Below are 26104 nucleotides of genomic sequence, written 5' to 3' on the forward strand. Positions count from 1 at the left end.
GCAACACAATGGTGCTGTAATGGAAAAACCCAGACACAGGTTAAGCCTAGTCATGGACTGAAAATAGCCATTGAAAGTACTTCTTAGTCCAGGACTAGGCTCAATCTGTATCCGGGAAACCACCTCTATTATAGCTAAGGGATACTATATTCACAGTGCTGAATTGTGTAGTATTGTAACTGCATTACTGGTACAGTAACTATAAAAAAGTGCTGAATTAAATCTAATTAAACTGTAAAAATAAAGAAATTAGAACAAAGATTTTATTCATCTTTATTAAATATTAATTTACCACAGGAAATATCCTAAAATCTCTTTTCAATCTTGCACGCTATGAAACTGCAAGCATTCAAATCACCTAATATAAAACAAACTTTAAAATCAAAACAAATATGGAAATCAGTGAAGCGGAATTCACCACTTGAGATTACATTAAATAAAGCCTGTCAATGGTTTTCTACATTTAATTGTTTGCAGTGTCTGAACAAAATTTGCATTCTTATGAAGTCAATCATTGACAGTGTTACAAAATGGGAAATAAATAGCTAGGCCAATAAAACAAAGCAGTTCAGGTTTTGGATTTGCTGAAGACAACTTAAAATGAGTACAACTAAGCATTTGCTTTGTCATGTTACAGTACCATTTCAGAAACTTACAGATTTAAACCAGGGATCAACATATTGTATATTACATCACAGTATAAGCATACTGCTTCACGGGTGGCTGTTATTCTTATGAATTACAATGTACAAAGGAACGGTTCCATTTAGAGACTGCATTAAATACTTGGGAATTTAAACCGTATGAACTTATTTTTAAAAGCCACACAACTGACAAACTTCAAGCTGCTGGCATTACACTGGTCATCTTCATACTCAAACATGGGGTTCATTGACATGAAGAAATGAAACAGAATGGCAAACCTTTGTAACACTTATGTTTGTTTTAGTATGCAATGGAGCATTTTCATGAGGCATCTTTGGTGATTAACTTCAATAGACAGATCATAGAGAATTCATCAGCAACATGTTAACTTTGCTAAGGTTGAGCAAATGACGAATTAGTATAACAAGTTGGTTAATGTGCTCTAAACCGCATACAACATTGGTTAAAGTTGCAACGACCTGGAGCCAATCCTGTTTCAAATCAGGGGTTCCTTCATCTGCATCAAATAATTTTAAAACAAAACCTAGACATGTCTCTCCCTTTACATTGACAACTCCAACATTCACCTGGGAGCAACATACAAAGACAGACCACTGTACAGCACAGGTCCAAAAGCGACAAAACATTGAGACGTACAGTACAACCCTACTTTAGTGTTTCAACAATAATTTACCTTTCATTTAAAACCTCCAACCACCTGTTAATTTGTTTGACAAGTTGTGAAACCCTTAGATTGGGGAGGGGGGGGGATGGAAAAACTATTTTAGGCTTCAGATTAACAAAAGATAATTGACGGGAGATTAAATGATTAGTTTGATACAGTGGGTTTATCAGAGAACGAAAGGCTCTGCATTCAACCAGGCGGCTAATGCCCACCCTCTCTCCATTTTATAATATAGTGCATATGTACACCTCTATATCACATTATTTACACACAGGCCCAAACCAAGTTCCTTTAAATACATTTGGGTTTGACAGAGCTATTGCCATTCATCTGAATATATTGTCACTGAAGTCAATGAAGACCATATGCTAGTGGACAAAAATAGGCATTGCATTTCTATTTTCATTACACCCTACTGCAACTACAAAAACTGAGACAGTTTGCTCTTCAGTTCATCACTGACAAGCAAAATAAACTGACATGAAAACAAATGTTGATTTGATAGCAACATTAATCATCTTGGCACCATGACCAATGGATTTAATGGAAGTAGCCAATTCAATCTCCAAAGTAATCCCATGAATACTTTGATTCTAACTTACTTTAAAGTAAAGTAAATTAGTACTTAGTGACGAGAAGACAACGAATGCAATGAATAGGTGGTCATGGCCCCCCAAAGCCAACTTAAAACAGTCACACTTAAAGACTTAGCTGCAATATCCTCAAACACACAATGTACCATTTAAGTGGCAAAATGTAGATACAAAATGGCAAGAGTTTTAGCCAAATGTAATAACTTGAATCAGATAATGGTATACATTTCTCAAATTGCATTTGTCATTGTATTCTGTTATTTCAAATGAAAAATCACACCCTTGCTTTAAGATGCTATGGAGTGCAGCATTTGCGATGCATAAATGAAAGCGTGGATGAGTGTCTACAATACTACTACATATAGCGCTAGTGTACAGCCGTCTGGACACTAGATTGTGCGTTCATTTTGTAAGAGGAGGTCCCTCAAGCTGTGCGTGGAGCCCTGGAATTAGCAAGGACAGAGGGGCAGCACCAAGCCAGACAGGGATATGGACAGGCAATGGTCTGATTAGCTAGCTAATCACGCACATGGAAAGTAATGGCAAGACTAGTACAACACAGCAGTATGTAGCATTTTACTCCCACCTAGAGACACGCAGAAAAGGGCTGCTAGGATCTAATATAATTTCATGCAATAGCCCTCAAGTAGAAACAAATGGAGCATGTGGAGAAAACAGCGGTAGAGATTTAAAGTGTGGAATGCAGAGTGACAAACGGTACACCAAATTCCGTGGGTTAAAATTGATTTTGGGTCAAGAGAAACACCAGAAAAGGAAAACCCTACAAAAAAAAGTCCATGCATACACTACACTCTGCAGAAGGATTGACCTTGTCACTACAACCTGGTCCTGGAGCCACATAATCTAATGGTTCCATTGATGCCTTTAATCTACTATGTGAACAGTTATTAGGCCTGGGTAACCAGGTTAGGCGACTTGCTCTCTAATCAACAACTAAAACGGATCAATTCAGGTCAGTCACAGGAAAAATGTGCAGCTCCTGAGGCCCACTAGAACTATGGTGGACTTAACTAAACAAATATTCACATTCATCTTCACTAGCAGTAATATTGAACTAACAAGAGTTGCAAATCCTGGGAATGAGAGGGATACATTCAGTGAATTAAAATGTGCAACTGGGTTAACCAGCTCTGTCTGTGTTGAGGAAACAAGTGGAGGTCCAGGTACACAGCTTAACACAACTACGACAGGGAAAGGAATGTGAGCAGGATGCAAGCTACAGACCAGATATGGAGCGCTAGCAGTGTGTTTGTGAGGTAAGAGTGAATTGAATACTGCAGCACTACAGTCAATGGCAAGCAGCGTGACAAATGTGATTTCTACACAAACGGAGTACTGCCAACAAGAGCAGTGCTGCCTAGAACGGGAACACTTAAATGCTATGCTGAAACAAAGACAAGGGTTCTTGTGTGTGTTATGTCAGAGCTTGTGTGTGCGTATACAGCTCTACCTGTCTGTGGGGTGAGCTTTGACAGTAATACTGTATGTGTGCGCAAGCGTTTCATCTGTACAGCGGCATGGGGTGTGTTAACGCTAGGCAGGCTGCTACCGCCCATTTCCCACCTCTGGGCAGCCCCTCCCCCTCAGTATCTCCAGGCCCACCTCTCTCTGTGCTCCTCCGCACCCCCTTCAGTTACTGAAGCTCCTTCATCCTGTTGAGGGCGCTGCCGGCGTGGAACCACTCGACCTGGTTCTCGTTGAAGGTGTGGTTCAGGGTGATGATGTCCTGGCTGCCGTCACCGTGCTTCACCACTCCCTTCAGGGGCTAGAGGAGAAAGACAGCTGGCCTGTAAGGCATCTGTGTAAAATACACATACTACCAAGTCCCATCCCCATTATATGGAGGGAATTAATTTGGGTAGCTGAATGGTCAATGACGCTCACCTTGCCGGGGGCAAAGGTTGCGAGGCCTGTGATGGAGATCTTGTCATCGGGGCGGATTTTGTCATAGTCGGTGGGGTCGGCAAAGGTCAAGGGCAGCATGCCCTGCTTCTTCAGGTTGGTCTCTGAGAAGAGGACAGAATGGCAATGAGGAGAAAAGAAAGAAAACAAGACAGAAAAAAAGAAAGTGGGGAACAAGAGGGAGCTTTGGGAATTGGCTCATATCGAGCTCCATTGTGTAAACAGAGAGGCCTTCTACCACAGCGGGGCAGATCCATTGCATGCCAAGTCAAGGTCATAGAGAACAATGTGTACATTCAAAGTGTGTGGGTGATCTTGTTTCTAACCACGTTTCCCCTCTTGTGCAATGGGTCTCATGATAGCTACACGAGCTCTGTCTCAGATTGAGCAGGTTCCCACCAAAAGCTTTTCCTCTCATGCCACCCACCCACATGCCCCGCCACACCCCTATACCCTCTCCTCTCTCTTGGTGACTCCACATGTAACATCTAAGCGTACCGTGGATCCTGGCAAAGCTCTTGACAAGGATGACCCTGCCTCCCAGATGTCTGGGCTCCAGGGCTGCGTGCTCTCTGCTCGAGCCCTCCCCGTAGTTGTCATCCCCCACAACCACCCACGACAGACCGTTAGCCTGGCAGGAGCAGAAAGGGAAAATTTCTTAAAATCAGATTCTAATTTAAATATTGTCATTCTGGGACAGCCCAACCAACAGCACACAACCTCTATAGGTCCTCTCCTGACAGTTACTGTCTGTCACACCTTGTAGTGGCGAGCCACGTCAGGCACGCCCCCGTACTCTCCCGTCAGCCGGTTCTTGATCTTGTTGACCGCGTCGTTCTCAATATTGATTGCTCCAATGAGCATGTTGTTGGAGATGTTGTCGAGGTGACCGCGAAACTTGAGCCAGGGGCCAGCGGCGCTGATGTGGTCTGTGGTGCACTTGCCTTTCACCTGCGGAACAGGAAGGAAGAAAAGAGGCCGTAGGGTAAATGGCCATCCAAATGTGGCACCACATGCCTGAACAACCATCTGCCAACTCAGTGGTTTCTAAGTCTCTAATAATTAGAACGTAATGCCACTGTTGAAGGCCTCTCAATTCCAACCATGGTCCTTGGTGGAGGATAGAACTCAGCCAAACAGTGAGAAGAGGCCTTCCTCATCATATAGTTGTCTTGACAGCTCCTCTACACCTCTCTCCTTCCCTCACCTTGATCAGCACTTGCAGGTCCTCAAGGTCCTTGCCGTTCCACTTGTCAAAGGGCTCCAGCAGCTGCAGGCGGGTGCTGGTGGGGCTAACGTCCACCATAATGGAGCCGCTCTCGGCAGGGGGGTGTTGGTAGGTGTCCTGGCCGGGGTCAAAGTCACGGGCAGGCAGCTCGTCGCCATTGGGTGGCTCCAACTTGAATTTCTCACCATTGGCCGCGGTGAGGTAGTCAGTCTCAGGATCGAACTTCAGGGTACCAGCGATGGCCAAGGCTGTGACAATCTGTATAGGAAGAGAGAGGGTTATCAAGCCAGTTACAGGGGGACATAGTGTGGACGTCATAATATAAGAAGTGTGTGTGTGTTGTAATTATTGGTACCTCAGGGGATGTGACGAAAGCATGAGTGGCAGGGTTGGCATCATTCCTGGAAGTGAAGTTCCTGTTGTAGGAAGTGACGATAGTGTTCTTCTCCCCCTTCTTCACATCCTTCCTGTCCCACTGGCCAATGCAGGGTCCACAAGCATTAGCAAGGACCACTCCACCCACATCCCTCAGGATCTTAGACTGAAGGAGAAAAAACAAACATAAGAATGTACCTACAAATCAAGTAAAGGGCAACTAGTTTGGCAATGGAATTTTTTCCCCAAAAGGTTTGAACTCACAAAGCCATCCCTCTCGATGGTGGCGCGGATCTGCTCAGAGCCGGGGGTGACTGTGAACGCAGCCTTGCACTTCAGGCCTTTGTCTAGGGCCTGCTTGGCCAGGGAAGCAGCGCGGCCCATGTCCTCATAGCTGGAGTTGGTGCAGCTGCCAATCAGACCTAGTGGGACCACAAGGGACCACCGGAAATCAGGTTAATAAAGACAGGAGAAACGCAGGTGATTTTTACAGTCATGTAAATATGCCTGCAAATATATGATAATGAAATGTTACTGTACTTTCCTATTATAGGGCTTTCCTTGAATATTAACAGCAAGCAAAATGTATACTTTTTAAGGGAGTGTTAAAGATACCGTGTGACTGCTGGTGCTGATACTGACCCACTTTGACCTCCAGGGGCCAGCCGTTCTTTTCAGCCACAGCACCAATCTCAGACACTGGGTGGGCCAGGTCAGGAGTGAAGGGCCCGTTGATATGGGGCTTCAGCTGCCAGGGACAGAAGACAGACAAACAGTTAACATTGACAATGTGTGTTATTTCTTGAAAATATATTCTATAAATACAAGTAATGGATGTCAGCCTAATAACAGAGTGGACTCACCTCACTCAAGTTGATCTCAATGACCTGGTCGTACTTGCAGCCTTTGTCAGGGACCAAGTCATCCTTATGCTCGTCAGCCAGGGTAGCGATGTCTGAAAGTAGATGGAAAAAGTCCGAAAGAGAATACAAAAATGCTAAGGGACTATGCTGTATGTGCATCAGTGGCTGCGAGACTGACACGGAACATATTGTGAAATAACAGGCTTTAAAAATATTCCAAAATGTCTTATTGTGAGTACTAACCTGCACGTCCAGTCTTATTCAGGTAAGTCTTCATGCGGTGGTTGTAGGGGAAAACAGAGGTGGTGGCCCCAATTTCAGCTCCCATGTTGCAGATAGTTGCCATACCTGCAACCAGGAGGTGGGAAAAGTCACATCAAGTTTCTATGCAAACTAGCACCAAATCAAGACCAAACCACTGGACAAACTCAACTGAAACAAGCAGTGTTAAAACAAACAGCGTAGAGTAGTTTACTCACTAGTTCAGGTAAACCTTACTATCTTTTGGCCTCACCGGTGCAGGAAATGGAGTCGACGCCTGGGCCATGGTACTCCACGATGGCTCCAGTGCCCCCCTTCACTGTCAGGATCCCAGCCACCTTCAGGATAACATCCTTGGGAGAGGTCCAGCCCGATAGACTACCAGTCAGCTTCACTCCAATCACCTGATGGGGAGGATGGAGTTACTACTACATTTGTGAAAGGTCTGTTTTTTTTTTTTTTTTTTATACATGTAGGAAGGAGATAGATACATGAGTGGGTGAAGGGAATGTAGTGAGGTGGTTCACTGTCATAGCAGCTCACATTGGGACACTTGAGCTCCCATGGGATACCAGCCATGACGTCCACAGCGTCAGCACCACCCACTCCGATGCAGATGGAGCCCAGGCCGCCCCCATTAGGTGTGTGGGAGTCTGTGCCAATGAGCAGGACTCCTGGGTAGGCATAGTTCTCTAGAATTATCTGTCAAGGGTAAGTGAAATCTGTTAGCCAATGCACAACAATCCTTTGACGTATTGATCTCAATAACGTCAAGATCTGAATGTATAACAGGTTTGATATCATGAGTGAACAATGTATTCTGCTACTCGTTTAACAGCAGTATTCCTGAGCTCCAATCTAGTTGTTAATCTAAGTTCAGAAGTGGATATTGTTCAAATACAAAATTAGTCTCATGGCAGCTCAATCTAACCAGTTATCCTTTATTGTACTAGTATAGTTCCAGTACCTGGTGAATGATTCCAGAGCCTGGTTTCCAGAAGCCAACCCCATATTTGGCTCCAGCTGTCGCCAGGAAATTGTAAACCTCCTGATTCACATCCTGGATTAAAAAGGACCAGGGAGAAGAGTTTGGGGTGTCAGTTGAAGAGAATATATTTTCAGCTGGTACTACCCGCTATTCAAAGCGCTCTGAACAAATTAAGGGAATTGTTCACAAACATTGGCACATTCTAAAATCAGATGATAGTCTCGGTAATGTGTTTTCGAACCTTCCCTTGGTCGTATTCTTGCGGGGCAGAAATCTCAGAGACCAATTGGTACACTCTGATTTACCACCCCAAGATATTCCTCAACAACGTCTATTTGCGCCCCTACTGGATGGAAATTACAAGTGTAATGGCTGTGCTCAATGCAATGGCACTTATAAATGCAGATCCTTCAAACACCCACAAACAGGGAAATCGATCCCAATCAAAGGTGTTATTACGTGCTCCACTAAGGCAGTTATTTATCTTATAACTTGTCCTTGTGGTAAAAATGATGTGGGTAAAACAAGGCGCGAATTAAAAGTACGTATCTCAGAGCATCGTAGCACCATTAGGTGCAAAAACTTTATTTACCCAGTTGCGGCCCACTTTTTGGAGGCAGGCCACTCGATTTCGTCTCTGCATTATATTGGCATCGAACATGTCACCCTCCCTAGGAGAGGGGGTGACCTTGATAATTTATTGTTAAAACGAGAGGCTGCCTGGATCTTTAACTTAAAGACCCTTGCTCCCTTCGGTCTCAACGTAGACTTTGATGTGAAGCCATTCTTGTGATTATTGTGACTTTGCCATTGTAATTGTTTGTAAGCTTGTGTAGTCTAAAATGAATCTATGATCGTATGCTATCCATTTGTATGCTGTTCTTTGTATGCCATTTTAATATTTGAGAATTAACCAATGATATTAGGCCACTCTTAGCCATGATTACAGACACCTGTGTGTCTTTTGACACTATATAAACGAGTCATCACGCAGTGTTTGTAATTATACCCTGATGAAGACGGCTTGGCTGTCGAAACGTTGGATATTACATTTTTGCATCTGAGCTCCTAGAGTGTGCGGCTCCCCTTTATTTTCAAGTCCCCTTTATGTAACCTTCACAGCACATATTTGGCTGCAGACATTAATTCCCCTTTAATCCCTGTCCCTCAATTTGACCTCTGTGCAATTGGATGTAGTAAGTGTCACCCATGCTAAATATTCCTCAGGGCTTCGCTTTGTCTAAAAATATAATGTGATGCTGTGTGTGTGTGTAGCAGTTAACCAACATTCCCTCTCATTTGGGTCATCTTGGCCCCAATGCAATACTTATGGTAAGCCGTCATTGTAAATAAGAATTTGTTCTTAACTGACTTGCCTAGTTAAATAAAAGTTAAATCAACTTTTGGTTACCCCTAGGAACTCGTGATACCATGGAAAATATGATCCCTCTAGAACCCCCTAAATCTCAGCCAACAGAAATCAGCTGGACAGCACAAAAACATCTGGAGAGGCCCTTGAGTTTCCTCTGCTCCCTACTGACCATGGCCCTCTTTAGATCCTCGACGCCTCCGATCTGCGCCTCAATCAGGTGGTCACAGTGGATGGTTGAGGGCACGGCCACCTTGGGCAGGCCGCTGCTGATGAACTGTAGCATGGCCATCTGGGCTGTGGCATCTTGCATGGCCACGCGGTCCGGACGCAGACGCAGGTAAGTGCGGCCCCTGGCGATGTCCTGCCCCACAGGGTCATCCAGGTGACCGTACACAATCTTCTCCGACAAGGTGAGGGGGCGATTGAGCCTGAGGTGAGAGGAGGGCGGGGATTGGAGGCCAGTGTGGTTAGAATTCAACTTCTAAAATACATTTTAAAAAGGTTAACTCACTAGGAGAAATGCTTTGTAATCTAAAGTTAGCTCAGTGTGGCTGAACATGAGAAGTCAACACGCTAACATGTCAAAGGATTTAGTGAGCAGTTGTAATGGGCATGTCATAGTAGTAGTGGTTATTAACAGAGGAACACTGAGGAGCGCTGGGTGTGAGGTTGGAAAGGCAGCTACTGACCTCTTGCGCACAATGTCGATGTTCTCATGCAGCTTCTCATAGCTGATGCTGGTGCCAGGCTCAAAGCGGCTCATGGCCACCTTGGCTTTGGCGTTGAAGGCTGCCGAAACATGGAGGCGCCTTGCCCCTTCTCCAAGGACAAGCTAAAGGAAAGGGGGGGTACATTTTTAGTAATGATACATCAAACTTGGAAACATGTTCATCATCATGGAAGAGGATAGGGGCTTTAAAGTTCCTAATCATTGCAAACATAAGACCTAGTCTCCTCAAACTCAACCTCAAAGCCAGTTCCACTGCATTCTCATTACTGTACCATGTGGGTTCAATTATCAGGTAGATCAGAAAACCAGCAGGTTCCAGACATTGTAGGGTAAGAGTTGAATTCTCCCGACCTACTCTATAGCCTAATGACCAGAAATTTTAAACAGAGACATATAGGAGTCATACTCTCAGAGAAGATACAGTTTCACTTGACTCATGTTCAAAGTGTTAGGCTCTGTTATTATGGGGGTCATTTCAAGTAAACATGTTGGCATTATCAACAGAGGCCCCGACAGACAACATTATGGATTTTCATGCTGGTTGAAGAATACCAAAGCCCAATCAAAAAAACAGTAAAGAAACACAACAACATAAAACAAGGCCACCATAAAATGACTCATCTACAATCTGCGTGATCTCCATGTGACTTTTATGTTCCATCACCTCCGACACAATGGAGACTGACAGCAAGACTAATAAAGTAAAGACTAGATCATTGCATTACACTAACTAAGTAAATCTGTCAGCCAGCTACTTGTCACTCATTTTCCCAAAATACACAGCACCTAAAGTTTAGAATGAGTAGCCTAAGTGTTGGGTAAATTAGTGTTTAGCCCTAAAGGAGACCCCTAATCCCTACACATTAGCACAACAATTTTGTGACAGCTCAGGTAGCCTAACGTGGCTATGATTTTCAACATTGCATCATCAACACAGCCAATCATCCTCAATAAGATGTTAATCAGTCTGTCTAACATGAGTTATCTAGAGTGAAAAGACGTAAGCAAATGGAATATCACAACCAACTGAGAAAAATCAGTAATGTTAATTTGCCGAATCAAATATTAATCTACCTCATATTAGCAGGCCATTGGTCAAATATCTTTACAAACGTAGCAGAACAGTATTGGACAGTGTCCATTCACATAATTTCATTCGGTTTTTATAAGATCCTATCATGTTCAATTAAATTTCTAAATGTGGTGCCGCATTATCCGACATCGTGATTTGACTAAATCTGTTATTCGGCGTGGAAATCAGACAAGTGCGCACTTAACTTCAGTAACCTTGAATCACCTTGCAAACAACTGGACATTTGGTGCAATTTGAAGTATCCAATTTATTGCATTTCGACAACACATTGTATTGTAAACCAGCATTATTATACACTTCCCAGACTAACTTATAGACGTTAGTTAGTAACGTTAAGAGTCTACTGGGACACCGCGACCAAACGACATAGCCGCTAAAATGGATTGTTTACAATATTGATGATTTTTTTTAAATATCGTTGTGGACAATAATATCTCGTAAATCATTTTTAACTTAACATTTGTAGTTGATGCATAGTGTTGAATATATTAAAATAAAGTTGTATTTACCCGAAGCCGAGTGACACTCATACAGTAGGACGCCATTTTGTTCACTGACAAAGCTGTGTTGCTGTCAGGTGACGTCAGGAACCCTAATTTAAACGTGTCCATTATTTTTGTCCTGACAGGTGTGTTAAAACTGCCTACAAGTGTATAGCGCTGTGAATCCTTACGACTGACTCTAATAACGCAATGTCAAAATATAATATTTCCATACAATTATCAAAGTGGTTCCAATAATTAAAGTGGTTCCAATAATGTAAGATGTTGATGTTTTTGTTTAGTACTTATCTGTAAGGTTGTTGTCATCAGCTCCCTATAATAAACTATGCCTAGTTAGCGTACAGTTGATGCACTTTTACAGTTTAAAAGGGTATATTTTATTTTACCTATGTAAGTCAGTTAAGAATAAATTCGTATTTACAATGACGTCCTATAAACAGTGGGTTAACTGCCTTGTTCAGGGGCAGAACGAGAGATTTTTACGTTGTCAGCTCCGGGATTCGAGCCCAACGCTCTAACCACTAGGCTACCTGCCGCCCCATGAGTTTTACTGATGCAAATTAATTGGACATATTTTCATAGTAGCCTATATATAGTCTGACAAAACCATTGAAGACAATGGCCGTGATGTGGCACAGCAGTAATATAATGAAGTTCCTGAAGAAGGTATTTTGACAGAGAACTTGGAATCTATAAAACAAATTATAATAATTACTTTCAATCAAACTCATTACTCAGTATATTTCTTCCAGTACCTGTCCTGGTCCAATGATGTGTCCAAATATTTTCATTTTTAATCACTCTCCTTATGTGGCTATAGATTGTTGTTGCATATAAAAAAATATAGCATGTAAAATAACATAAAAATACCCCAAAAATTATATCAACAGTTAGAAAACAATTCTTAATTTTTGAAAAGTAGAGTTCACTCTGGGGGAGAAAGTAGAAAAAAGTAGAAACCATGCCAATCTTACATGGTAACTTTACAGCCTTATGTAATTTTATCTGCAGAATGATTTCCCAAAACAAGTCTCAGCGGAAAGTTCAAGCAAATATTGTAAATAACGCTATATGGTTGGAACGACATTACCCACAACTCCTGCAAAATGTCATATCGCTTACTTGCTGACTGGACACCCTTGCGGCCCAATAAAATACGGGTCCTCCCCCTTCTCAGCCAATAGGGACTCTGTTGCTATCACCGCTTATATTTTTAGCAATGGCACAGTACTTACTTGGAGTTACAAATATCCGTTCGCCAACTTAACTAGGATTTCGCTTTCTGGTTTTGCAGAGCCATGGATGTAATTGTGTGGCTCATAGGTGGAGAAAAATAAAGAAAATGCATTTTATTATTTACCATCGTTGTTCAATCATAACTACCAGCAATTGCAATCGTCAATTACCCGTAACCTATTTCATATTATTTACTTATTTTGAAACTATAGGCTTATTACTGAGGGTCGACTATTCTCTCCTCGGTGTGTATGAGTTTATTTGATAGTGTACATTACAAAAGTATCAAGAAAGTAGTCCCTATTCAGACTAACGTCATAGAACAGGGGGTGTGGGCGAAATAGTCCTGTATAAATGCGCAAGGTTGTCAAAAACTAAAGTTTTCTCGGGCAGTTTTAGTCAACCTGTCGGTTGTGGAAATGGAGACCGTATGAAGAGAATACGTTTCAATACCCATTTAACACATCACATTATATCTGCCTCCAAACAACTACTTTGAAAAGCCACATCACCTTCAAATGCAATGTAAAATACGGGAATTAAAACCGCAGGAACTGAACACAAGCTGCATTAGTAAGTATACACATCGTCCGCATATAAATATGTATGGCATTGACATACATTTTTATGTATCTGCCATAACCGTACATTTGGCTAGATGGTGCATCCTCATGATTTAATCAAAGAGGCTTTAGGACTCTCCAAAGATGCCATGCCTTTTGAGAAACGGACTCTGTAATTGGTTCTGTCATCCATTTTAGATTCTGTTTTTATTTTTAGACAGACCCATTCGGGACTCGTATCTGAGATTCGAGTTGTGTTTATTCTTCTCATATAACGTTACAGCTGATCATTTATTCCTGTTTTCGTGCAGGACCAATTTATTATTGAGCTGTTGTATTCCTGCTCCTCGGTCGATATAATGACATGAGACTGCAACATTCACCACTTTATTAGTTTCCTTACAAATTGGCAGTGTACATAAATTAAGATCTTCCAGTTTGTTAGAAGAATAGTATATGTGTCCTTATTGCTGAAAGGTGGAATTGCCATCACGTAGAGAAGTAAGTATTGGACCTTTGGGATAGGCTTCACCACGGCACTTCAAAGCCATATAGGCTACTCGGTCATTGCACACCATCACTCTATTGCTTTACTGTATGTAGCCTATTGTTTTGCTTGAGTTAACCAAGTTTGCCTACATATTGTATCAACATCCTGTTTGCTGCTTTTTCTCTTTATTCTATTATTTTCTATTAGGCTACCTGCCTATAAATTATTTAGGGAAATGTGTTCTGTTACTATATACAGGTATAGTTTTCACTTGAATAAGCTTGCTACGTTGTTACAATGAGTGGACAGATGTGTGCTTTATGGTGGTGATGATGCACTGTAAACAATATGTCAACTATCAGATTAGGTCATGTAACTACTGTTGGCTTGTGTAGTCTACTTAGTAGTAGGACACATCTATGACAAACAAACATGTTCATGGTTGAGTAATGTTGCATTAACTAATACAGTATATGCATTATAGGTCAATTGTCAAAATTAACAACTAGGATCAATTTTGATACATGACAGGTTTTACTTTGTACTGTACATAACGTCCCAGCTGCATATGAAAAGATGAAAGAACAGCTTTGTAGGGATGACATTGAATGACATTGGATGTTGGAAATGACTATGGTGGTTAATGCTTTTCGAAGCTGTACTGTAAATGTCATTATCATTGATTTAAATGTAGTGAAAGTGTGTTTGCCAAACATCTCCTATTGAACGGTTTCACACCTCTCCAAATGAGCTTCTTCATAGATTTAACACAAGTAAAACACGGTCTTAAATAACAAGCGAAGTCAGGTTGTATATTGCATCTTGTTCTTGCCCATCTTCTAGCCATCGATGCAATGTTCTGCCTGCAAACAGAGTAGCTATATCTCATATCAATAATTATATATTTTTTCTAAACCTAATCTGATTCACAATATAACATTCATTGTTCTTGATGCATACATTATAACCATGTTCTCGTAGATCTCAAGTATACAGTTGTTAAATTTAGCTTGCTGGGTAATCCTGCCTGCTGGGCAATGTTTATGGTGCGTAGGTGGACTATGTATTGCACGTGTTGTGATGATGTTAATAGTGCTGCATGGTGGGAAATGGTGTCCTTTATGCACTGTAGTCAGTGCCGTGCCATTTACAGTATGCAAAACATGCTTACATGTGAACAGTACACCCACAGCCTACTCTCGTACCTACACTGTTTGATTTGTAACTTTCTCTAATTGTGTAATCCTGAGTAGTGAAGCATCTGGCAGAAGCAGATTATCATGGCTTTCTGCCTTGATCACTGCATCTGTTACTCCCCTCCATGTTAGCTGGCTAACCCATTCACTCATTATCCCTTCTGTTGAACCTATTTGGTCTGCCTTTTACCTTCCTAGAAATAACACCATGTTTTTATTTTTCCACCAGTTGGACTCCTCATCTCGTTACCTGTCAAGTCTTGTTACCTGGCAACTGAAAACAACTGGTTGGACTAGTTTTTGTCCTCCTGGCCACCAAGTCTGTCCATGTTGACCACCCAGGAAGAGGTTTAAAGATTCTGCCAGATTTCAACTTACCTGCGGTACATGTAGTGGAGAAGAAAACATCAGACTTCTACAAGCCAGAGATAACTGTTCCATTATAGTCTCATTTTGGGCTTGATTTGAATACTTGGCTATCCAGACTGCATTGGCCAGGTACAGTCATGCACCTAGAGGTAAAGGTAGCTCTGAATTTCATTGTGTCCTACCTGTACAACAAACTGCCCCGTCGTCGTGCTGACCTCTTCGGGGAGGAGTTGGAGCGGATACTGTTGTCGCGCTATGAAGGCCACTGGTACCCTGAAGCTCCTCTGCGGGGCTCTGCCTTCCGCTGCCTGCACCTAGGGGCCCCCAGGGACCCAGTGGTGGAACTAGCTGCGAGGAGAAGTGGACTGGACACAGATGAAGTGCGTGCCAATGTCCCCCCTGAGCTGAGTGTGTGGATCGACCCCTATGAGGTGTCCTACCAAATCGGGGAGAAGGGAGCCGTTAAGGTCCTGTACTTGGAGGATCCATCCGGCTTAGGTGGGGAAGGCGAAATGGTGGAAGTAGTAATTGGAGTGAGTAAAGGGGACATGGAGGTAGAGGAGGCCAAGAGCTTAGGGTTCAACCCTGAGGCCCAGGTGTTTGTTCCAATTGGAGCCCAGATATCTCCAGTTCTGCTTCCTTCCCTCTCCAGCTCACCCACACCTCTCTCGGCTTCATCCTGCCCAGTGATTTTCAGCTATCCCAGCTCCAGCACACCCACAAACCCAACGGCCCACTCTAACACATCCACACCTTCCCCTCCAAGTGGGGGACTCCCTTACCTCCCCTCTCAGCAGCCAACGACTGCCCTTCCCAGCACCCGTCTACCGCTGCAGCCCATCACCTTCACCACGGCCAGTTTCGCCGCCACAAAATTTGGCTCCACCAAGATGAAGAAGTGTGGCGGTTCCGGATCGGCTGGCGGCTCGGGTGTAGGCATGCCCCCGCCACAGAGGATGCTCGCCTGTTCCCCCACCAACATCTCTCCCCCAGGGCTGCTGAAACACAAGCCCCTCTCAGTCTCCCTGCACTCCCTGGGGGCTCAGATCCCCAGCCAGCTCTCCCCTAATGCCAAAGAATTTGTTTACCCGGCATCCCCAGGGCCCGTATACTTTGACAACGATGCTCCGCCCATACTACCACACTCAAGCCCCTTCCAGCTCCCTCACCCCGCCCACTCCCACCCCTCATTTGACCCATTCTCCAGTCCCCCACCTGGTCCAGCTGTTGGCATCATCGGTGGTAGCGGTGGGATTTCTTACATTGAGAAGCCCTCATTTGTGGAGGGGATAGGGGGGTATAACCTGCAATATCCCAGCCAGGCCTTCCAGCCGGTGGTGCTGGCCAACTAAGCCTTTCTTATGAGTATTTCTGTTGCAGCAGTAGGGCAGTAATGCTCAAGTATTTTGGGGGGAAAATTGTTCTTACTGTGATACTATAGCGTAGAATTAGTTTTGTTACTACTACAACCTCCACTATATATTTCAATATGATTATTTCCATATCATTTATGTTTGTTTTTTTGTGGATTTTGATTTCAGTTTCTCTAACCAGAGGAGTAACCAGCCTCCTATTGCACAGACATCATTTTCATTGAATGTTCATCAGAGTAAAATGCCCTTCAGCTTTGGTCTATTGACAGCAGTATGGTAGTTATGCTGTGAAAAAGGACCAATGTCCTGTAAAATGGCTTTAGAAAGCTTAGCGCTTTGCAATCTGCTCGGCCTTAGTTACCAAAAATGCACAGAGGGGTTTGTGCGGGTTTGGGGATGTCTTATTCATGCTAACAAGTGTTAAATGTGCTCTTCTGTGGCTTATGGTCATTGTGAATATAGTGAGCCTATTACTAGAGCCTTGAAACATGTCTGAATTGGTTTGGCGTGAGGTATCAGTATTTGCCATTTGTCAGTTCTGAAATCTGGTTATGGACATGCTTAGAAAGGGAGCCTGTGTGTAGTGTCTTGGGAAAAGGGAGGGTTTAATGTGCAGGGTATGAGGAAATGTATCTGTCATGACAGGAAGAATTACTGCCAGGGAGGTCAGCGAACCTTGGTGAATGTGAGGCAAGTTGATCTTTGTCTTCAGATATAATGACGTACTAATCTCACAGACACACACACAGACCGAATCTGTCAGCAGTGTGTGAAGGTGAACGGGCGTTGTTGGAGGGGAATAGGATGCTGCTAAGCAATGGGAATTGTGATGAATGGCTTAGCGTGACTGACTATGAAGGAGAGGTCTTACTCTGCAGGGAAAGGAGGACGAGGAGGGAGTAAGGAGAGGAAAAAGGGATGGCAAGGCAGGGGCATCGATGACGTTTTAACACCTTTTGGCATCTTGGGTGCAATGGCTTTAGACTGACACTTTAAAACCCGGAGCACGTTTCTGTAGAACTTTAGTGGCGTTGCAGCCAAAGGCTCACGCTAGGTCCCCTGCTCTTTAATCCCTTAATTATCTCTGTTCCAGTTGCTGCTCCAGTGGGAGACCAGCATCATATAATGAAAGCTGTTTTCCTTTTCAATTTCCAGGACTATGAATGTTAACAAAACCTGTGGTTTTGTCACTTTATGATGCCATGTCAGATCATTCTCATGTAGAAGGTGGTGATACCCTGGCTCCATATAGGTAATCGAGGGGGCAGTAATTGTCACCAGGGTTCAGGCAGCCCCCGCCTTTCCTTTTGAGCCATCCAGCACTTTATATTATTGGGCTATAGATGCTATGTGACCCCCCAGTCATGTAAGGCGCTAAACATTCTTTTTTTCTTCTTATTGGCCCATTATGTTACAGCTGCATCTGCTAAGAAATGTTGGTTCTGTTCCAATGAGATTTGTATTTGGATAGAAGGGGGAGTGTCCCTAGCCATCTGAATGTTTTCTAGATTGTGCCATGTAAACATCTGTGTATAAGCTAACATAAGTACACTGGTAATTGCTGTGATAGTTCATCATATGCGTGTCATTCAAACTGTTTATTTATCTTTACGTCCAGGGGTTGGGAGGGGAGGGGAGGGGCGGATCTCTTTATAATTGTAATGGTTGTGAGGAAAGGGGTCATTTTTACATTTGTAATTTATTTTAAATTTTCTATATTTTTCCTATGTTTTTTTCAAAAGTAATTAAGTACATTTGTAAAGTTGAGAGAGAGATGTTATAACAGTAGGAATATGTATATATTATGTTCAGGTTTCCTTTGTTTAGTTATGTGCTGAAGTTATTTTTACAAAAATAACTAAATATATATGCAAGTTGGGAATAAAAATAAACATGTATAAAATAAAGTATTGAATGTGGATTGTACCTTGTACAGAATTTGTCCAATAAAAGACGGGTAAATGTAATTTGTTAAATTGGGTTTTTGAAGAGCTTCAGAGATGAATGTTTACAATGGGTGGATAGTCTGACAGCATCATTCTCAGTCTGTTTCTAAGGGCAGTCTGATAACTTGTGTAAGATTTCTGTTCCTTCATAGTTCGTACACTTAAACCAAAATCTCCACATTTAAACCAAATCCCCTTAGTAGTGCTCATGTTACTAATTTTGTCCCTTATTCATTCATATTCCATCTACATATTGTCCAGTACCATAAATCTTTGCTTTATACCACTAACCTTATTTGTGTGCCTGAACAGTCCTACTGTGACTGAACAGTCCTACTGTGACTGAACAGTCCTACTGTGACTGAATTGGCTGCCAATTTCATTCTCACACAAAGACTGAGGGAAAGCAAAAAACCCGTTACTGCAGTCTAATCCTTGATGAGTATTCACCTCACATCCATTTTGTGGTAACATTCCCCTGCTCCCGCTACTATAGCCATAACTAAGACTGTCTTTACTCACACAGACACCGACCCTAGTCCAGTGCAATGTGTAACTAACGCCATATTCTAGACCACAATTGTGTGGGGGGGGGGGGGTCTTAGCCCTTTTTAACCACAAATATTCCAATACATTTCAAGTCAAGTGTTTCAAGTAGGTTTAGGAGGAGGATAGTCATTGAATGTGCTGTGATTATGATCAGTGACTGGTCAATCCTGGTGGTGGACAGCCTAGTGATGGATAGAGCTATTTTTTATTTGTGCTTGTTGATTCAGTGAGATTTTTTGGTTTCCAAAATCCCTACGAGCATCCCAAAGTGCTGCCGCCCCCCATTGCATAAATAATGGTCAGATTACTCTTGGTAATCGGATGTGTGCTGTATTTAATTCCCTGTGCCTGCAAAGCAGGTCTGGAGGTTTGAGTGGTGGCCTGGAGGCCATGTTGCGGTCACTGACTGCCTGCCAATGGGAAGGCCAGAGGACTGTGACGTTTGAGGGATGGGGGCTGCTCTACTTGGAAGTTCTGATGGATTACAGGAAGACTATAAATATTGTTTCACGTTGTTTCACTTTTTGGTCACAGGATGGACAGTGTTTTGTTGCGGTATAGTGGTTGGCTGTTGGTATACGTCTTGCATTTAAAAATTAGTAACAGATTACACTATCCTCTCCAAGTATTGTAATTAAAAATACTTGGTTTTTAAATCCACACTAAAAGCAGGCTGTTCTACCACCAGGATTGAATCAAAGTGAGAAACAGAGTTTTGTATTCTGTCTTTTGCTTATATCTATCTACGTTTGTTTTATTTAGCACTTTGGAATATTTTGTTGTAATAAAGAAGTATTTTCTATTTAACATTTAAGAATAAATGGATATAATTTAAAAGTAAGATATATTAATATAGTACTTTCTCTTTTGCCTGTATTTTGTTATCATTTTCCTATTTTGTATCTGATCTGTACACCCTGTAGATGTATATGAACCTTTCACTACTGAAATGCAATGACCTGTTTTCTGTGCTCCCCCATGGGAATGGGGACTTACTACTGCACTTTCTTATTGTATCAGATTCTTTTTTAAGTTTGTAATAAAACAATTCCAAAAATAAGCATGGAAAATAATCTAATTCTCTTGTCATTTTTGTCTTTCATTTTGTCAAATGTGACAAATCCTGGCAAAATAATTATTACAAAATGATTTAGAATAGTGTCTGATGGCCTACTTGTGATCATGAATTCTTCTAGTATTTATGTTCCTGCGGTATAAAAAGCCCACGCAAGGTTGTAGAAAATAAACATGTATTTCATAGCATTGCAATACATTCTAATATTGATGTAAGCAAATTGAAGTCTGATTAATAATTCAACCCAGGTATGAAAATCTCAAATAGCTCATCTCACAAACTCTTCTACTTAGACCCCAGACAAATATTGCCTAATTTCATCATCTCGAAATATGACCGGTGCATTATTTTGACTGTTAGTATATCTGTCAGATGTTTTGCATGACTCCCTGTTGTGACTCCACTGGGCTCTGCTCTCCTATAGCGTGTCGATGTTGGCATTAACATGCTTGGTCAGCTACTCCTTGGCTCCCTTTATCTCCTCACCACCCACTCACCACATCTCATTCCCCTCCATCACCCTCTCATCTTCCCTTTATCGCCGCTCTGTTCTCTCACCAAATCCCTATTTTTCCCCTTAGCCTTTCTGCTCTCTATCCCATCACATTTCCCCACTCGTCCCTCACCACCCCTCTCCTCTATCCCCCCTTGTCTTTGAGGCTGTGTTTATGCAACACTGCTCCCCTGTGTGTGGATGTGATCATTACGCAACATCTCATACTCCATTGGAATACTAATGTAGATGAGGTAGGGGGATAGGCAGAGCAGAAACAGAGGACCTCAAATCTCTGTTTTTGTGTGTCTGTGTGTCTATGTGCGTGTGTGATAAACAGCGCATGTGTTTGTGTGCATGAGGCAAGAAGAGTGATGTGCTCCCTGTTTGTCTCCCAGCATCACAATGTGCATCCTGTCATCGTTGGTAAAAATCACTGCTGTTGGTCGATTGTTCAGGCAAGCTCAAGGCAAGGGCTCACCTTTCATTGAATTCCACTTCATTAATATGCATGATATGTATCCCATACATGGGTACATACAGATTAAAAAACACAACAGGAAATGCATCTTAATTTAGGAGTTGAAAAAAAATGCACTTAACAGGCAAAGTTTGAAATGTCCTCAAAGTAATGTTTATCCTATCAGGAGTATTATAGCTGTTAAAAGAGACCGTTATAATTGTTTTGGGACTGTTTTCTACATACAAAGAGGCTATTCTTTTAGGATGACCTTGGCTGTTTGAATTGTGAAGGGCTGTTTCAGCCTGGAGTTGGTATCTTTTATAACGGTTTTCTATGCAGATCTGGTAGGAAGTAACTGTAATTGTATTCATGAACCATGTAAAAAGGAATAATTCAGTCCCCACCACCTCATTGAGAAGACTTCCTTATCCTGAAACACGTGTAACATAAGGAACCAAAAACAAACATCTGACGTCACAAAAAGCTAACGTCCAGTTAATTTCAAAATAAATATTTAGTATTTTACAAGATGTTTCAAACTAAAATAAAAGGAATCATTTATAACCTTGTGAATGCCCAAGGTCAAACGCTACAACAGTAAAGGTGGCGCTAAAAATAGGAAGTACACTACATGACCAAAAGTATGTGGACACCGGCTCGTCAATCATCTCATTCCAAAATCATGGGCATTAATATGGAGTTGGTCCCCCCCTTTGCTGCTATAACAGCCTCCACTCCTCTGGGAAGGCTTTCCACTAAATGTTGGAACATTGCTGCGGGGAGTGGCTTCCATTCAGCCACAAGAGAATTAGTGAGGTCGGCACTGATGTTGGGTGATTAGGCCTGGCTTGCAGTCTGCGTTCCAATTCATCCCAAAGGTGTTCGATGGGGTTGAGGTCAGGGTTTTGTGCAGTTCAGTCAAGTTCTTCCACACCGATCTCAACAAAACATTTCTGTATGGCCTTCCCCAAACTGTTGCCAAAACGTTGGAAGCACAGAATCGTCTAGAATGTCATTGTATGCTGTAGTGTTAAGATTTCCCTTCACTGGAACTAAGGGGCCTAGCCCGAACCATGAAAAACAGCCCCAGACCATTATTCCTCCTCCACCAAACTTTACAGTTGGCACTATGCATTGGGGCAGGTAGCGTTCTCCTAGCATCCGCCAAATCCAGATTTGTCCGTCGGACTGCCAGATGGTGAAGCATGATTCATCACTCCAGAGAACACGTTTCTCCTGCTCCAGAGTCAATGGCTTGGCGCTTTACACCACTCCAGCCGACGCATGGTGATCTTAGGCTTGTGTGTGGCTGCTCGGCCATGGAAACCTACTTAATGAAGCTCCCGATGAACAGTTACTGTGCCGACGTTGCTTCCAGAGGCAGTTTGGAACTCTGTAGTGTTGCAACTAAGGACAGACAATTTGTATGGGCACTTTGCGATCCCGTTCTGTGAGCTTGTGTGGCCTAACACTTCACGGCTGAGCCGTTGTTGCTTTTAGACGTTTCCACTTCACAATACAGTTGACCAGGGCAGCTCTAGCAGAGAATAAATTTGACATACTGACTTGTTGGAAAGGTGGCATCCTATTACAGTGCCACGTTGAAAGTCACTGAGCTCTTCAGTAAGGCCATTCTACTGCCAATGTTTGCCAATATATATACTATACTGCCAATATATACTTATGTATATACAGTGCATTCGGGAAGTGTTCAAACCTCTAACCTTTTTTCACATTTTGTTACGTTACAGCCTTATTCTAAAAATGTTTCTTTTTTAAATCCTCATCAGTCTACACACGATACCCCATAATGACAAAGCGAAAAGGTATTTAAAATTAAAAACTGAAATATCACATTTACGTAAGTGTTCAGACCCTTTCCTATACGTCTAGAAATTGAGCTCAGATGCATCCTATTTCCAATGACCATCCTTGAGATGTTTCTACAACTTGATTGGAGTCCACCTGTGGTAAATTCAATTGATTGAAAAGTTTGTGGTCATACGCACATCCTTAAAAACATAGGTGCTGGGCCAATAAAGAATACTAGTATAGAACAAGAATGCCCGCACACTGTTAAAGCTCCCAATTCACCGCTTTACTGACAACGTTCCGATCTTAAACGGATCTTCGTCAGGTCGAACAAACAAACTGAGTGCTCATATCCCAAAATATACACATTTCACCTCACATGACCATTGCAGATATGATGCATGGTGGGTGCAAAAACAATTTGTCTCTAATAATTTAATAACAAGGAGATGGGTACATGTACTAGTTCCAGAAAATAATACACTGCTCAAAAAAATAAAGGGAACACTAAAATAACACATCCTAGATCTGAATGAATGAAATATTCTTATTAAATACTTTTTTCTTTACATAGTTGAATGTGCTGACAACAAAATCACACAAAAATTATCAATGGAAATCAAATTGATCAACCCATGGACGTCTGGATTTGGAGTCACACTCAAAATTAAAGTGGAAAACCACACTACAGGCTGATCCAACTTTGATGTAATGTCCTTAAAACAAGTCAAAATGAGGCTCAGTAGTGTGTGTGGCCTCCACGTGCCTGTATGACCTCCCTACAACGCCTGGGCATGCTCCTGATGAGGTGGCGGATGGTCTCCTGAGGGATCTCCTCCCAGACCTGGACTAAAAACTCCTGGACAGTCTGTGGTGCAACGTGGCGTTGGTGGATGGAGCGAGACATGATGTCCCAGATGTGCTCAATTGGATTCAGGTCTGGGGAACGGGCGGGCCAGTCCATAGCATCAATGCCTTCCTCTTGCAGGAACTGCTGACACACTCCAGCCACATGAGGTATAGCATTGTCTTGCATTAGGAGGAACCCAGGGCCAACCGCACCAGCATATGGTCTCACAAGGGGTCTGAGGATCTCATCTCGGTAAAAGAAAGAAATGCCACCGCACACCATGACTGACCCACCGCCAAACCGGTCATGCTGGAGGATGTTGCAGGCAGCAGAACGTTCTCCACGGCGTCTCCAGACTCTGTCACGTCTGTCACGTGCTCAGTGTGAACCTGCTTTCATCTGTGAAGAGCACAGGGCGCCAGTGGCGAATTTGCCAATCTTGGTGTTCTCTGGCAAATGCCAAACGTCCTGCACGGTGTTGGGCTGTAAGCACAACCCCCACCTGTGGACGTCGGGCCCTCATACCCCCCTCATGGAGTCTGTTTCTGACCGTTTGAGCAGACACATGCACATTTGTGGCCTGCTTGGAGGTCATTTTGCAGGGCTCTGGCAGTGCTCCTCCTGCTCCTCCTTGCACAAAGGCGGAGGTAGCGGTCCTGCTGCTGGGTTGTTGCCCTCCTACGGCCTCCTCCACGTCTCCTGATGTACTGGCCTGTCTCCTGGTAGCGCCTCCATGCTCTGGACACTACGCTGACAGACACAGCAAACCTTCTTGCCACAGCTCGCATTGATGTGCCATCCTGGATGAGCTGCACTACCTGAGCCACTTGTGTGGGTTGTAGACTCCGTCTCATGCTACCACTAGAGTGAAAGCACCGCCAGCATTCAAAAGTGACCAAAACATCAGCCAGGAAGCATAGGAACTGAGAAGTGGTCTGTGGTCACCACCTGCAGAACCACTCCTTTATTGGGGGTGTCTTGCTAATTGCCTATAATTTCCACGTTTTGTCTATTCCATTTGCACAACAGCATGTGAAATGTATTGTCAATCAGTGTTGCTTCCTAAGTGGACAGTTTGATTTCACAGAAGTGTGATTGACTTGGAGTTACATTGTGTTGTTTAAGTGTTCCCTTTATTTTTTTGAGCAGTGTATATTTTGCAAAATGACCAAGTAGGTGACCTGGAAGGCAAGACAAATCAAAGTGACATATTCATGTAAGAAAGAGTCTGATATTAAACTCTTGGTTCAGACCTCTAGGAGACATGGTACACAAACGGTGAATCCAATACAATTCTCTTCTCAATAATAGATTATCAGTATCAATTCAATTGAATTGGACATGATTTGGAAAGGCACACACCTGTCTATATAACGTCCCACAGTTGACAGTGCATGTCAGAGCAAAAACCAAGCCGTAAGGTCGAAGGAATTGTCCGTAGAGCTCCGAGACAGGATTGTGTCGAGGCACAGATCTTTGGAAGGGTACCAACAAATGTCTGCAGCATTGAAGGTCCCCAAGATCACAGTGGCCTCCATCATTCTTAAATGGAAGAAGTTTGGAACCACTAAGACTCTGGCCGCCCAGCCAAACTGAGCAATTGGGGAAGAAGGGCACTCTGACAGAGCTCCAGAGTTCCTCTGTGGAGATGGGAGAACCATCTCTGCAGCACTCCACCAATAAGGCCTTTATGATAGAGTGGCCAGATGGAAGCCACTCCTCAGTAAAAGGCACATGACAGCCCACTTGGAGTTCGTCAAAAGGCACTAAAGGACTCTGACAATGAGAAACTTGGTTCTCTGGTCTGATGAAACCAAGATTGAACTCTTTGGCCTGAATGCCAAGCGTCACGTCTGGAGGAAACCAGGCACCATCCCTACGGTGAAGCATGGTGGTGGCAGCATCATGCTGTGGGGATGTTTTTCAGCATCAGGGACTGAGAGACTAGTCAGGGTTGAGGGAAAAAATGAACGGAGCAAAGTACAGAGAGATCCTTGAGGAAAACCTGCTCCAGAGCGCTCAGCACCTCAGACTGGGGCGAAGGTTCACCTTCCAACAGGACAACGACCCTAAGCACACAGCCAAAATGTTCAAAGACCCAAGTCACCCAAGTTATAGACTGTTTTCTCTGCTACCGCAAGGCAAGCGGTACCGGAGTGCCAAGTCTAGGACCAACAGGCTCCTTAATTAACAGCTTCTACCCCCAAGCCATAAGACTGCTAAACAATTAATCAAATGGCCACAGGACGGTTTAAATTGACACCCCCCACCCCTCCATTTGTTTTTTACACTGCTGCTACGCTGTTTATTATAGTCACTTCACCCCTACCTACATGTACAAATTACCTCGACTAACCTGTACCCCCGCACATTGACTTAGTACCGGTACCCTCTGTATATGGCGCAGCAGGTAGCCTAGTGGTTAGAGTG

General features: G+C 43.0%; 2 protein-coding genes across 2 annotated transcripts; one reads left to right on the plus strand and one right to left on the minus strand.

The window, feature by feature from the left end:
• Positions 1-257: 257 nt before the first annotated feature.
• Positions 258-11382, minus strand: LOC139577024 (aconitate hydratase, mitochondrial-like). Its single transcript, XM_071403738.1, has 16 exons — positions 11266-11382; positions 9623-9765; positions 9103-9361; positions 7541-7633; positions 7117-7275; positions 6827-6977; positions 6556-6660; positions 6313-6404; positions 6092-6197; positions 5714-5871; positions 5430-5615; positions 5054-5332; positions 4606-4797; positions 4345-4477; positions 3829-3950; positions 258-3709 (listed from the first exon to the last, which is right to left on the minus strand). The coding sequence occupies exons 1-16, from the start codon at positions 11365-11367 to the stop codon at positions 3578-3580; spliced, it is 2412 nt and encodes an 803-aa protein (XP_071259839.1). The 5' UTR covers positions 11368-11382; the 3' UTR covers positions 258-3577.
• Positions 11383-12874: 1492 nt separating this feature from the next.
• On the plus strand, positions 12875-16600 carry LOC139577063 (protein Tob2-like). Its single transcript, XM_071403822.1, has 2 exons — positions 12875-13068; positions 14974-16600. Exon 2 carries the CDS (start codon positions 15251-15253, stop codon positions 16463-16465), a length of 1215 nt encoding a protein of 404 aa, XP_071259923.1. The 5' UTR covers positions 12875-13068; positions 14974-15250; the 3' UTR covers positions 16466-16600.
• Positions 16601-26104: the final 9504 nt, after the last annotated feature.

Source organism: Salvelinus alpinus, chromosome 1 (assembly GCF_045679555.1).
Source record: "Salvelinus alpinus chromosome 1, SLU_Salpinus.1, whole genome shotgun sequence".
NCBI classification, from domain to species: Eukaryota; Metazoa; Chordata; class Actinopteri; order Salmoniformes; family Salmonidae; genus Salvelinus; species Salvelinus alpinus.

Coding starts and splice junctions, on each gene's coding strand:
- LOC139577024 (XM_071403738.1), bottom strand. CDS start 11,367: ATGGACACGTTTAAATTAGGGTTCCTGACGTCACCTGACAGCAACACA. Junction 6,198..6,312: donor TTGAGATCAACTTGAGTGAG/GTGAGTCCACTC, acceptor TGTCCCTGGCAG/CTGAAGCCCCATATCAACGG. Junction 3,710..3,828: donor CAACCTTTGCCCCCGGCAAG/GTGAGCGTCATT, acceptor TTTCTCCTCTAG/CCCCTGAAGGGAGTGGTGAA.
- LOC139577063 (XM_071403822.1), top strand. CDS start 15,251: ATGCACCTAGAGGTAAAGGTAGCTCTGAATTTCATTGTGTCCTACCTG.